Source organism: Cornus florida, unplaced genomic scaffold (genome assembly GCF_030987335.1).
Source record: "Cornus florida cultivar Cherokee Brave unplaced genomic scaffold, ASM3098733v1 CherokeeBrave_3.0.0_Hap2_Chr05, whole genome shotgun sequence".
Lineage (NCBI taxonomy): Eukaryota > Viridiplantae > Streptophyta > Magnoliopsida > Cornales > Cornaceae > Cornus > Cornus florida.
The window spans coordinates 96,256,986-96,272,946 of record NW_026775575.1 but is presented as its reverse complement, the minus strand read 5'-3'; the positions used below and the strand labels follow the sequence as shown (position 1 = coordinate 96,272,946).

Genomic DNA, 15,961 nt, shown 5'->3' with positions numbered 1-15,961 from the left:
AATAGAATTCAAATGACGTATAAAGTAGAATTTGTTGACAAAAAGAGTTTGGTTTTATGGTATTGTTCCGGTCCTATGTGTCTATTCGATGGCGGAGCCACGTTGAGTTCAATGGAGCACTAAAATTTTCTATCATTTGTCCCCACTTGAGTTCATCTCCCTCTTCGCCTGAAGCCCCCTCAGAATCCCTAGCCCCCATCTCATCTCTCCCATTTGTTCAACCCCATCACCACCGCGAGCCACACCCTCTCTCTTTCTCTGTATTTTCTGGCACCATCTCAAGCAGTTGCGCCTTCAGCAACTCCAGCGAGCTCTTGGCCTCATCAGCTGAGCCTCCTTCTCCATCGTAGGTCTCGTTCTCCATCTCGGTCTCTCTCTCTTCTCAAGTCGTTTTACGGCCAAGGAGAACTCGCCACTGCAAGTGCCGACGATCGCTACAACTTCCGGCGACTTTTCCGTATGGGTTTTATTTTATTTTATTTTTCTAAAATCAACTAATCAAGGTCGGTAAACAACTTCCGTTGACTTTTCCGACGATCTCTGCAACTTCCGGCGGCTTTTCCGTATGGGATACTTTTGTCATTAGCTCCCTTTCTCTCCAAATCCCTCCATATCTTGTCAATTTTGGAGGGATTCCAAATGAGGGATTTGGAGGGATAGCTATCCCTCCAAATCCTTCCAAATCATTTCTTTCCCCTTCAAATCATCTCATCCAAACACAACACTCCTTATCATTTTCTTTCCAAATCCCCCCATATCTTTCCATCCAAACAAAGCCTTAGGGAACTAATGCAGTGTACACCCACAAAGCATATTGTTATGAGATTTATATGTACCACTCGCAAGTACACGAAGATAGGGTTTACTTGTAAGGTTGTCGTACCCAAGGAACTTATGTAAATTAAGTTTGTCAACATATTTCTTAAATTCCAAAATTAACTTGAAAGTAGGATAATCGAATTTCTCTTATTAATTCTGAATTAACTAAGTAGAAAAATAAACTAAAGAACAATGATTGAACATGATGTAGAAAATAGAGAGAGGACTAGGGGTATGATTTCACCATTAACGTCGCACCACCAGTCAATTGCATCAATTTATTGGAGATATATCATATAACATGCATAGGGAATTAATCATTGCTACAAGCACATATTCATTCAGCTAGAAAATAATATAATTTAAAGCTAAGCATGGACTATCTTCGATTGGTATAAACCATCTACCTAACTTCTTTACTCTAGGGTGTAACATGGTCGATTTTTTCTATGCATAATTCATCAAATCTCTAACATTATATTCAGATAAGAACCATTGTGTAATCATCTCATTCATAATTACAAGAAGCGAATGAGTTGTGTTCAATTACAAGATTAAAATATCTAAGACAAGATAGAAAAATATTTGTAATTGAATTAAAACTCTAAAATCGATTCTTATTGAAAATTCAATTAAAAACCTTATAGATTACACAATCATGCATGATAAAAATTATTCTCCAATAATTAAATGCAATCAAACCAGGGCGCTAAGCTAGGGCTACATCACAACCCTAGCAAAGCGTTTAGCCAAGCATGATTGGAGTGAAATTCTTCATGGTTGAGGAAGACATCTTCACCGCCATGGATCGATCCCTTCCTTCTTCTGAATGCTCCTCTCTGATCTCAGCCTCAAGCTCCTCTGTATCCTCCTTCAATGTTGTAGAGGACCCCCTTTAAATAATAAAAGATCAGCCCTAAAGTTCCCTTTTTCATATAGGAGACATACATAGAAATTCTGGCAAATAAGGACTCCAAAATTCGTACAGACTTTTAGGCCAATTTTGACAAGGTAAACAGCTATTTTAGGGAAAGCTCATGAACACAAAATTGTAGCTCTTCGAATTTCTTATCAACCTACGTGAGAATTTAGCTGTTTTGACGCTCGAGGAGAGAGATACAGCCAGATTACTAAAACGGGTTTAAGTTACCAACTTTGGCGACAAATCCTCTTTGGAGAATGATTTTTCATTTTCTTCTTCTTTCCATTCTCATCAACTTGTAGCTTCTTTTGGACTATTTTCTAAGTATAATTAGACTTGGATCTTCAACATTGCTCGGTCCCACGGAATGTCATCTTTTAAAGCTCAGAATTACTGGTCTTGACTGATTTTACAATTAAAGCCCTGAAATAAATAAAAACAATAAAACAATGTAAATTCACAAATAAACTATTATTAAGAGAATAAAACATACGAATAGAGAGGCTAAAATGTATAACATTCAGCACCTAACACACCCCCAAACTTACGTATTGCTAGTCTCATAGTAATGAAACTAAAGAAAACATAAATGCCGCTTTTGTGGGAATCACGATTGCATTTAGCATATGCAACAAGCCTTTTAAACCCCTAAGTTACCCCTAGTGGACGAGTGAAGTCTCGAGAGGGTTTCCAGAGATGATACCCACAAACATACAACACAATTCAATCCTCTGACAATCAACTTATTCTCATATCATCATAATAATCAAGGGAAAGACTACATGAAAGTACTTTAAAAATTATCATCTGACTATACTCTTTTGTCCCTATTTTCATATTTCATCCCAATGTTTCTCACACACTTATATAACAAGAAAAATAGCAAAATCAATCCCCAATGTTGTGAAATTTGTGAACTAGCAAATCACCTATGTAGTAATGTCTTTTCAATTGAACCCAAAGCCCCGATTACTCCATGAAAGGGTTACGAAATATATAAATATATATATTTTTTCTTTTTTTTTCTTTTCTTTTTTTTTTTTTTTTTCAATATTTCTGCCATAGTAATAACCTTCAAAGTTCACCGATTCATATTCATCCATAATCATCAGAATATAATAAAAAAATATAAATACCTATAGATAAAATTCTAGTGTGCGTGTGAAATCCATCAGGGACCGACAATTACTAAAATTCCTATCATACTAGATAATAGAACCCACATAAAATAAAGCACGAAAATTAGGGATTCAAGACGATCTCAAAAAAAAAAAAAAATTAAAAAGTACTTAAGTGTCTTAATACCCCCAACAATTCTCAAATACTTGAATTAAAGTCAATATGCCAAATTATTTTTTTATTTTTTTTATTTTTAATTTAAGTACTAGAGTATTGTAATACAACTAAAGTAGACGCTATACCCTCGAACTGAATTGGACAGTGTCCTCACTGGGCAAAAATCAAAAGCAAGAAAATAACAATAAAAAATAAATAATAAAATAAATATAAAATACTAAGAAAAACGAAGAACAAAAGCACCTAGCAGGATATCGAGAATTGAGGCGACGGAGCATCGGGATTAAGCCCGTAGTGAATCATAAGAGCGCACATCTTGTCCATCATCGATCTTTGATCCTGACGAATCATCCTTTGGTCCTCAAGAATTTCTTGAACTTCAACTCGGAGTTGGGTTACCTTACCAACCAAGTAATCAGGTGTTCATCAATGTCATCAGCGGCAGCTTGATGAATAATCATTCATAACCCAACAATCAAGGAATAAACAATCACCCAAATAATGCCTGTTAACAAAATCCCAAACTTACTCAGTTGCAATACCACCCACAAATTATAATTCACTATTCAACCAAGTGCAACAACCCAATCAACCACTAAAAAACAACCAAACTCCCAGTCACCACAAATATCAGCCCCAAACTTTTGTAATTAACAATCTAAATCCAAACACTCCAGTCACAATTTTGGATCATTGTGCTCACAACCCAAAAGTTCATAAAACACTCACAAGCCATCACCTCTCTGTAATGAATCAATCAATATTAACACCCATAGAAAATTATGCGGATCATTTGTAAAACACCAAATTCACAATCCCAATTCAGCCACTATAATTGACGCTGTAATCAACAACCAAACCATTCCGGTCGGAGAAAAAACCAACTACCGCTGCTACCTATTGTTGTCGCATTGTCATGAGCGACTGTTGCTATGTGGAGCCGGGTGATGGTCTATAGTTATCGCCGAAAGAAATTTTCGACCGATGGTCCAGGATGCTGGTTGTAGCCAGATATTTGTGTGGCTGAGCGATGGTCGCCTCCTCGCCGGGCGATCATTCACCCAGCAGCCACTATCCTATTCGTCGCTGAGTCGCCAAGGGCGACTATCACCTCCAAGTCGGGCGATCTTGCGCCCGGCACTGCTACTTTCCCGAAAAAAATCCTACCCGGGCGATCATTCGCCCGGGCCTGCTGCTAATCCGAATTTTTTTTTTTTATTTTTTTATTTTTAAGGAAAATTTCAAACGGCCATAACTTTAGCATCGGTGGTCCGTTTTGGACGAATTTTTTTTTTTCATTTTGGGTATTTTTTCGAGATTTATGCGATGCAACCTGCCATAGGCGGTTTGGTTGATGTTGAGGCCCAAAAAATGCTTTGTTCTGCTCCAAACAAACTTTTTTTTCTTTTTATGCCATGGAAATTTTTTTATTTTCTTCGAAACAAGCATGACTTGTAATCCTGCATAAGTAACTAAAAATCCTACGAAACACATTAAATCTTCTTCCTAATATACTAAAACAAAAGATAAAATTAAGAGCAAAAGAGAAAAATAAAATAAAATAAATACATAGATGAAAAATCCTATATACAATTCCTACATTTAACGTCGGTAGGCGACGTGATACCTGGATGATTAGGTGGAGTAAATGAGATCCGTTAAAGTGACGGATTCAACTCCTTTTGTAGGCACAGAATCGTCAATATACCAATCCTTCCAATCCGGTCGAACGGTCTTCTTTCTTGACGCCTTCCAATTCATAAAATCAGCATACCATGGTGGAGTCTCCTTCTGAAGTTGAAATAGCTGCATATCCGAGAATAAATTATGCAATGGAAAAGTGTTTTCTGGCCCAAGATATGCATACTTCAAATGAGAGGGTAACGACTTCAGCTCTAACTCTGGTGGAGACTTCAAAGATGCCATAGGTGGTTCACTTAACAATGGTAGAAGTGGCTCAATAGGAATTTTTCATAGTGGAATGTTATGCATATTGGCTCCATCAAGAATGACATTTACTTCTTCAATGCTTTTGTCGACATCAAAAGACTCGGTATCAAAGTAAGATAGGCATGCTTCCAGTGGATCTTTTGTCAAGACAAATGGGACCATCTCTTCAACACATTCATCGATAGAATCGACAAGAAAACAATCCTTATCATCTAAAGGGCAATTACTGGCATTGAAAATATTTAAGTGCACCTTCATATTACCAAAAGATACGTCCATGACGTCTGTCCTATAATTTATGCTCGCATTTGCTATTGTAAGGAAAGGACGACCAAGGATCACATGAGTGTGCCTCCTTGGTTCTGAAACGGGCTCGGTATCTAGCACAATAAAGTCAACTGGGAAATAGAATTTATCTACTTTGATAATAACATCTTCGATGACACCACGAGGTTGTTTGGTTGACCTATCTGCTAATTGGAAAATAATTGAGGTAGATTTTAATTCTCTTAATCCGAGTTGTAAGTAAACCGAATAAGGAAGAAGGTTTACACTTGCACCCAAATCTAGAAGAGCTCGCTCTACTTGATGATTCCCTATTGTGCATGAAATTGTTGGAGCGCCTGGATCTTTGAATTTTGGAACAGTGCAGTGCTGGATTATGGAACTGACTTGCTCAGTTAATAGTACCTTCTTAGGAATATGGCTACTTGAACGCCTCTTCTGAGTACACATATCTTTCAAAAATTTGGCGTAAGCTGGAATTTGCTGAATTGCATCAAATAATAGGAGATTAATCTTCACCTGTTTGAACATCTCCATTATGTCATGAAGTTTGCTTTGCTGCCTTTGATGTTTCTTGTAGTCTCTGAGGGAATGGCACAACAACATACCTTTGTTCTGGAGATGGCTCAGTAGTTGGAGGTATTTCTTGTGCTTTTTCATTTTGCTCCTTTTTCTCTTTAAGTCTTTTCTTCCAATTTTCATCTTTCTTCGCTTCCTCTTCTTCCACTTTATTTTCAATTCTCTTATCACTTCTCAGAGTAGTAATTGCTTGCACTTGTTCATGGTGAACTTCTTGGCCAGTAATGCCATCAATTATACACACACCTCTTGGATTAGCTACTGATTGACTAGGAAGTTTGCCATCCTTTCTTCTGTTCAAGGCTTGAGCTAGTTGGCCAACTTGAGTCTCGCAAAGGATGGAGAATGAGACTGCACAAGTTGATTAGTTGGCTCTAACTGCTTTGCCATCATTGCCTCGAGCATTAATAAGAATTGTTGAGGTTGACTGAAGGCATTCATAGGAGTGAATCCTTGAGAATTTGAAGTCTGAACTGGAGATTGAAAATTGCCTTGCACTTAAGGTACTTGAGGTGAAGGAGCTGATGTCCCTGTGGCTGGATTTCTCCATGAGAAGTTAAGATGGTTTCTCCAAGCCGGATTGTAAGTGTTTGAATACATATTATTCCCTCCGGGCCTTCCATATGTAGCATTAACTTGCTCTTGTTGAATTTCTGAATATTGAGATGCACTTGGACAAATGGACACATGGTGAGTTGGACTGGAACAGAAAGAACACACTTCAAAGCCTTGAATATTAGTCGCAGGAGGAATAAAATTTGACTGTGAAGTCATCAATTGATCAACCTTCTTGGTTAATGCCTCAATTTGGCTCACTAGCCTTTGATTTATCCTACTTCATTCACACATTCTGCTCTCCTCAATATGGTAGGAGGTCTTGCTACTGGAGGTAAGACATGTTATGTAGAATTATCAGATATATTTTCGAAGAGCTGTCATGTTTCCTCTACACTTTTCAACATAAAATTTCCACCACAAGAGGCATCCACCATATACCTTTGTGCCTCATTAAGCCCCTTATGAAAGAAGTTGACAAGCTGCCATTTTGGCATGTCATAATGAGGACACTTCCGAAGGAGGTCTCTGAATCTTTCCCAAGCCTCATGAAAAGGCTCGTCAGGCCCTTGAGCAAAACGAGTAATAACATCTCGATATTGAGTAGTTCTCACCATGGGAAAGTACTTGTTTAAAAACTTTTGTTGCAATTCAGCCCATGTAGTGATGGTGTCGGCTGGCCATGAATTAAACCAGTCCTTGGCCTTGTCCTTTAATGAAAGGAGAAAAGGTGTAGCTTGAGCACATTATCGTCAAAACTCTGGATTTTTATTGTTCTGCATACCTCTGCAAAGTCATCCAAGTGCCGATATGAATCCTCTTTTGATAGGTCGTAAAAAAAAGGTAGTAACTGAAGAGTACTGGCTTTAATTTCGTAGTGAGGGGCCCTCACTTGAGGATACCGAACTGCAGATGAAGAGTTATATGCACCTGGTTCGTAGTGATCCTTTAAACAACGAACTACTTCTGCAATTGGTAAATCATCCGCCATCTTTTCTTTCTTCAAGTTTCTGAGAGTTCTTTCAATTTTTAGGTCTAATGGAAGCCAAGGAAGTGACAAAGAACGTCTACCAAGCATATAATGTCACCTACAATAATTAAAACAAAATAATATGAAAATAAAGAAATAAATTAAATTAAATTAAAATCCTAAACTAAGATCCTAATTGAAATTAATTGTAGAATTTAATATTATCTGTCAAGAACTAAAACAAATCCCCGGCAACGGCGCCAAAAACTTGTTGTGAGATTTATAGTACCACTCGCAAGTACACGAATCTTTGCAGATAGGGTTTATTTGTAAGAGTGTCGTACCCAAGAAACTTGTGTAAATTAAGTTTGTCAACAGATTTTTTAAATTCCAAAATTAACTTGAAAGTAGAATAATCGAATTTCTCTGATTAATTCTGAATTAACTAAGTAGAAAAATAACTAAAGAACAATGATTAAATATGATGTAGAAAATAGAGAGGACTAGGGGTATGATTTCACCACTAACGTCGCACCACCAGTCAATTGCATCAATTTATTGGAGATATATCATATAGCATGCATAGGAAATTAATCATGGTTACAAGCACATATTAATTCAGCTAGAAAATAATATAATTTAAAACTAAGCATGGACTATCTTCGATTGGTATAAACCATCTACCTAACTACTTTACTCTAGGGTGTAGCATGGTCTATCTTTTCTATGCATAATCCGTCAAATCTCTAACATTATATTCAGATAAGAACCATTGTGTATCATCTCATTCACAACTACAAGAAGCGAATGAGTTGTTTTCAATCACAAGATTAAAATATCTAAGATAAGATAGAAAAATATTTGTAATTGAATTAAAACTCTAAAACCGATTCTTATTGAAAATTCAATTAAAAACCCTATAGATTACATAATCATGCATGATAAAAATTATTTTTCAATAATTAAATACAATCAAACCAGGGCGCTAAGCTAGGGCTACATCATAACCCTAGCAAAGCGTTTAGCCAAGCATGATTGGAGTGAAATTCTTCATGGTTGAGGAAGACATCTTCACCGCCATGGATTAATCCCTTCCTTCTTCTGAATGCTCCTCTCTGATCTCAGTCTCAAGCTCCTTTGTATCCTTCTTCAATGTTGTAGAGGACCCCCTTTAAATAATAAAGATCAGCCCTAAAGTTCCCTTTTTCATATAAGAGACATACATAGAAATTCTGGCAAATAAGGACTCCAAAATTCGTACAGACTTCGAGGCCGATTTTGATAAGGTAAACAGCTGTTTTAGGGAAAGCTCATTAAACACAAAATTGTAGCTCTTTGAATTTCCTATCAACATATGCAAGAATTTAGTTGTTTTGACACTCCAGGAGAGAGATACAGTTAGATTACCAAAATGGGTTTAAGTTACCAACTTTGGCGACAAATCCTTTTTGGAGAAGGATTTTTCATTTTCTTTTTCTTTCCATTCTCATCAACTTGTAACTTCTTTTGGACTATTTTCTAAGTATAATTAGACTTGGATCTTCAACATTGCTCGGTCCCACGGAATGTCATTTTTTAAAGCTCAGAATTACTGGTCTTGACTGATTTTACAATTAAAGTCCTGAAATAAATAAAAACAATAAAACAATGTAAAATCACAAATAAACTATTATTAAGAGAATAAAACATACGAATAGAGGGGGCTAAAATGTATAACATTCAGCGCCTAACACATATATAAGGTATTACAAGAATCGTCTACATCGAATCTATCACGACCTAAAAATTCTAATAAAAGCCTCAATTCATTCAAATCCAAATACATCAAAATACACCATGATCATATAAAAATGTCCTCTTTTATACAAAATCAATTTCCTCAAATATACACAAAAAATCTCCAAATAAATAAATTAAATCCTGCAACACCAACTCTTCAGCTTAAGCTCGAATCTAGCAATCCCCGTTCATATTCAGTACTTAAAACTGGAAGGTAGTGAGACAAAAAGTCCTAGTAGGAAAAACCATAACAAGAATTTTATAGAGGTGTAATAAAATAGTTTCACAAAATATACATATTCATGTGAGTATATAAATAAAAATACATATGCATTTAATTAAAACATTTAATAAAAACCATTGAAGCAAGACTACCCCATGCCATTCAAAGTATAGAGAATCCTACATTGAAAAAGAAATATTCATCACTGAATCATCAAAACCTCAAGCTCCGGTATCCTCTGCAAACTTTCGGCTCACCCTGTCTCTCTCTCTGTGTGAGCTCTCGACTCACTGTTTCTCATCTCAACTCTCTCTAATTTCTCTATCTTCTTTGCTCTCTTTCTTTCAATACCCATCAATGCGCAAAACACTAGTTATATAGATACTTCCACCGACACCATATCCCAATATAGCTCAGCACCTTATCTCTTACTTTCCCTTGTCATTTCATTCCTTTTTATACAATAATACACTCTTTCCAAACACATCAAACCAAAGCCCACGTGAAGGCAAAACAACCCATAATTGGGCCTGCCAAAAAGCATCATCACACAATGCTTTCTCTCTTTCCCACTTCGACTACTCCCTTTTATCTCATTAGATGACAAACATACTATATATATAAAAAATCAAAGGAACACTTTAAACATCATTTAAGTAGGACCCACCAAAACCACATTTCCATATTTCTTTCACTCATCATTTCGGCCACTGCACCCTCACTCCATCAGATTGCATAAATATATATACATATATATATACAATGAAACAAAACAAAATCCCCATTAAATATCCATTCCTTGTGGGCCCCACGTACACATTTCCATCTCAATTTCTTTCTTTCTTTTCGGCACCACCTGCTCACTTTCTTTCAGACAAAAATAATATTCAACAACAAACTTAACCCATTAAATCTTTCTATTAGTAAATTACCAACAAAAATTAAATACTCAATCTTGATAATTATAAATCATGAAATTAATATAAATTAAAATCCTGAAAATTCGGGTTGTCACATAATCTGAATGGGGAAGTAATCGAATCTGAATGGGGGGAAGTAATCGAATCTGAATGGAAAAGTAATTGAGTATATATGAGTTGAATGTTAAAACTACCTAATAATTTATATTTTTGGATCGAACTGCGAAACTTTAACCAAGATTATAGCTATTTCTCAATGTAAGAGAAAAAAACATTGAACTGGCTTAGACCTCATGAAGCCACGGGCAGACTGTACCATTTGCTTATCAAGCAACAGCAAATCGGAAAAGTTTACCACATTTCAAGACAATACAATTAAGCCTCTACAGATGACCAAGAGCATAGCTTAGTGAGATTCCTGGAGATCACTTGCAATTTTACGAACTTCCAAGTCTCTATGCAAATTTCAATGTTGTATCTCTCAACTTTCAATGATAGACAATAAACAATATGTTGTTGCTTTTGTGAGATATATATATATATATATATATATATATATATATATATATATATATATATTAAAGAGATTGTGAAAAATATATATTTTGTAATTGGCTAATTTCATTGTCAAAATAAGTCCAATCGAGTTGTAATATTTCAGTTCAAAAATTTCAAGATTGAAGATCGGAAGCGAATTTGAAGAAGTTCAAGTGTTCATACTTTAACACACTCCGGGATGATGAGAACAAAGCTTTATAAAAGTATGTGAGTGTGTGAGAACACTTAGGAAGTTTTGGATGTTCAAAATTAGGCTATTGGGAAGTTTTACATTCTGCCCAACTTGCACTGATTCAAGTTTCTTGGAACAGGTTCAAGTGTAAAGCTGAATTTTATTTTTAGCTTCTGACCTACTTGAACTGGTTCAAGAATTCTTGAACCGATTCAAGTCCTTCAGACCTTTTTTGATGTGTTTGGTCAGAGACGACAACATCGATTTGAGTTTTTGTCACCGGCGTTTGCATAAGCTTTATGAATGATTATAGATGTGTTTGGTCTGTGAGTGTTGAAGTGTTACAGAGCATAGACATGATGACGATTTGCAGAGCATAGACAGAGAAAGTGGGTTCGGGTTAACAAATTGATTAGGCCAATTTGGGGTGATTTGCAGAGCATAGAGAGAGAGAAAGTGTGGAGTCAGGGTTAACAATTTGATAAGGCTAATTTGGGGCGATTTGCAGAGCATAGTGAGATAGAGTAGAGTTAGGGTTAACGATTTAATTAGGCCATTTTTTATTTTTTTTTAAGAGGGGGGGGGGGGGATTAATGAGATCTTCGATTCCTGTCCTTTCAATTGCAGAAGCTCCAGCCACTGTATCAGGATCTTTTCCTTGCATGGTTATTATGATTCTAGCCGCTGTTCGACCATTCCGATAAATTTTTCTATAAGATGATCATCCAGCGATTGCTGATATTTTGGTTGTTGAATTAGCTTTCTCTACCCTTTAACTACAAGTGTTGTCACTTTGACACGTTTTTCCCCTGGTTGGGGGGCTTCCCAAGTTTGTAACAGAGAGGTTGCTAACTCTGCTCCGACAACGAACGATTATATATATATATATAACGGTAAGGAGAAGGGTATTATCGGTATTTTACTTAATTTAGTATATGACGTCAGTACAATCTGTCAATGATGTTGACTCTAATAGAAGAGAGGTCCATATAAGTTAATTTCATTTTTAGAAGAGGTTCGTGTAAATTTCTAAACCACAGGAGAGATCTCTGTAATTATGACAAATCATAGGAAAGGTCCGTATAAATTACCCTTTTTTATCTTAAAATATTTAGAAGTATTTGAAAATGTTTTGTTTAGAAGCAAATTCGAATTAAAAAGAATTTGATCATAATTGAAATGAAATACCATGTGTTTGCAATAAATTGAAATTTAAATAAAATGAAATATCTTTGAATGACCGACCACTCATTAGAATTTAAATAAAACGAATTATTTTTGAATAAATTACACTAATCTTCCTCTTGAATGTGAAAATAGCAAAGCTTTGTTTTTTTTTAACCTCTTATGTAGTTCTGATGAAAGTACATATTTACCATTTTATCACTTAAAATAACGAAAGTAGCCTCAGTCAATATACACACATCATATGTATACTTCTTTTCTCTCTCCACTCACTCCACAACCACCACTCACCAGTCACCACCACCGTAACCTCCACAACCACCCCAACTTAGGCCCACCGCCACCCATCTTCCCTTCCACCACCACTACCCCAAATTAGACCTTATTTACGGTGTTCACTCCACCAAGCCTCTTAGTAATCTACCGATACAACATCAAGTGTCAAATTCCTTACACTCGCTATGTATACTCTCAAGAAATAAAAAATCATGGAAGATCTTCCCGACTTCGCTAATGCGTTGAACACAACACACTATTTCTTGGTCAGTCTTTTCAGCTACCACCCAACTTTCGTCTTTGAACTGATGATGGGTCAGGGTTAGATGACGGCGACGGAGGCAGCGAGAAAGATGAAAGGGAGTGGTCTGGAAAGAGAGGAGTGCTTTGTCGGTGGCGAGGGGTTTCCATCGATTCCAGCAGCGATCTGTCGTACCCCTGGACAGGTTCTTCTCTGAGTAGCACCGTTGAGTCCTCGGGCTTTACACCACCAATCGCCGCCGCTGCTCTTCCTCTAGACGACGACGAGCCAGAACTGATAATGAAACCCACGATGCCGAGCTAGAACTGAGAAATTGGTGATTAAGAGAGATTCAAAAACTGTAAGATGAACGTCTTCACCGGTGACGTCCCCAGCAACCAATCCACCACAATCGCTGACGCATCAGACATGAACTCGAAGTATAGCCCTTCGAAATTGCCGTTGACGTTAGTGAATCCAGCGAACCGAGCTATTGAATACTTGGGCGACGTAGGTGTTGGGGAACCACGACACGACGATGAGAGATATCAGAGAACAATGAGAGAATGGAGAGTTGAAAGATCGAGGAGAGTGTGGCCGGACTGTGAATCTGGTGAACGGCACTGTTAGACTTACCTGGACCGGTAACTGGCACGTGTGCCACTGCCAGGCGACGGTGGAGACCATCCTCTATGGCGGTGTTCTGAGGCCGACGTCACCGATCCTCCGCCGCAAGAAAGGAAAGGGAGAGGATGATAAGATTGAAATAAAAGAGATGAGAGAGTAAAGTTGTGCCTCTGGAGAGCATACAAAATGTATGCATGTATATTAGTGAGGATAGTTTGGTCATTTTAAGTGAGGATGAAAATCTATTGCAAGGATATTAAGGATTTCATGTCACTTAATGTTGGGAATGTGAGTACAATTTTTCCTAATATTAAATATGTCATACTTAAACACAAATATTATTGTGTGTGGTTTATTATACCTATATGAATGTATAAACATTCCATTAACTAATATATTTAACTTGAACACAAATATTATCAACCAAATTCGCACCATTCTCATGAGTGATCAATATTTAGAACCTTATGTTGGGGAATTTACATATAATTATAAAAACACTACGAATAAATTAACAAATTTTAATCATAAATAACACATCAGCAAATAATATATCAATGAACAATAATGATTTTTAATAAAATGAATATAAGAATACATCAATTTGAATACACATGAATATAACAATAAGTAATAGAATTTCAATATAACAAATAACTTAATAATAGAATATGAATTCAGTAATAACAATCAAGAAAACGAGAATAATAAACTAAGTAGAAAATAACTGACCTAGATAATCAGAGTCATACAAGTACTGTCTTAAAGTCATATGGTCTTCTTGCGTGCAGGTGCAAGTGGACGATTATAACTTCAAGATACAATCTATATTCGCCAATGGTCTTTTATGAACACGTCCACAAAAACTAGTGAATACCAATTTTGTGTCGAAGTCACCCTAAACTCGATATGAAAATACTAATAAAGAATCAAAGAAGAATGAATTCTCAAAACAAGCTTACAGCCACACCCCACTATATCACGTTTATCATTCTCACGTAAGTATGGTAACCCTTTTTATAGAGTCAAAATTGTACTTCTTTGCACCATAAATATAGAATTAAAATATAATAGTAAGGGGAATAAATATAATAATAATTATATTTAATAATATTTAGTATTTATAATAATGAAACTTTAATTATAGTCATAATTTTTATTAAATATTCCCAACACCTTATTCAATTGGTTAACTAATCAACAACTTTTTGTTTACAAATTAAAAGTACCTTAAAATTCCATTATTTTTTAGGGAGAGAAATTGGGCAATGTAACCAAATTTTTTAAAACATCATATTAAAACTTTATTTGAGATATAAAGTCAGATGAATCTCAAAAAAAAAAAAAAAAAAAAAAAAGAACCTAACTGAATCTCCCAATGGTTTAAGACCAAGAAAATCATAAGCAGCAAATAAAAAGCTATTCAACCTCTGCTATGGATGAATTCTACTAAAAGATATATGTATATATCTTAACAACTATTAAGGTAATAATTTTTTAGGGATTTATTTATTTGGACATATACATGATCAATCGACTGAAGGTAGTCATAACTTGTTAAAGAATCATCCATTCAACTAATTGTATCAGAATTATCTAGATTTCAATAAAATTTTAAGATATGTTAAATCAGATTCTGACACAAGCTAAAATATATATATGTATGAGTTATGAACTACTAGGTTCTGTACATGAACAAACTGGGAATATTGTGACATTAAATTTGTTAGTTACATGATCTGTATTCATTAATATGATATTTAAATCTTTGGATAACTTGCTTTGAACTTTGAACAAGACACCACCAAATATGTGGCTTCAAGTCAATTACAAAAACCGCCTTTGAACAAGTCTTAGTAATGTAAGTGTTATATATATATATAGAGAGAGAGAGTATGTTCTGATCTCTTGCTTCTCGTGGACGGTCAATTTTCAAACCCACCTATATCATTTTAATACAATCACTCTCATCTTATTTTTAGTTTTTATATATATATATATATAGAGAGAGAGAGAGAGTGTGTTCTGATCTCTTGCTTTCTGTGGACGGTCATTTTTCAAACCCACTTATATTCTTTCATTTTAATATAATCACTCTTATCTTATTTTTAGTTTATATATTTAATTTTACTATTACTACTAGCAATAAAAAGTAATTATCAAAATAAAAATAGAAACCAAAAATAATACCAATATATATTACTAAAATTTTGTTTTTCTTTAGATGTTTCTTTGAAAGAAAAATAATATACGTATGTTTCAATTTTACAACAACAGTATTATATTAGAGCATTTTCCTAAGAAATATCTTGTTGTTCTCGGTGTTCAATATTGTTGTTCTCAATGTTCAATAGTATGTGGTCTTTTTGCATGTGCACATACTAAAATTCAAATAAATATATTTCTCTAATATAAGTAAATTTACCAACAAAATACTGTAATGCTGCATTTTGAAATATCGAATTGATACATTGAAATTGAAATTTGAAAAAATTTCATTTAAAGTTTGAACAAGTTTTATGTATTATCGTGTACATGGGTTTAGGAAAGATAATCCAATATCAAGTTTTTTCTAATAAGATTGATTTATTATTATCATATTTG

The 15,961-nt window shown here is 35.2% G+C and overlaps 1 protein-coding gene across 1 annotated transcript; it reads right to left on the bottom strand.

Annotated features, from left to right (window-relative positions):
- Positions 1 to 5,008: 5,008 nt before the first annotated feature.
- On the bottom strand, positions 5,009 to 5,809 carry LOC132309786 (uncharacterized). Its single transcript, XM_059808062.1, has one exon. It carries the CDS (start codon positions 5,807 to 5,809, stop codon positions 5,009 to 5,011), a length of 801 nt encoding a protein of 266 aa, XP_059664045.1.
- Between the last annotated feature and the right edge of the window lie 10,152 nt (positions 5,810 to 15,961).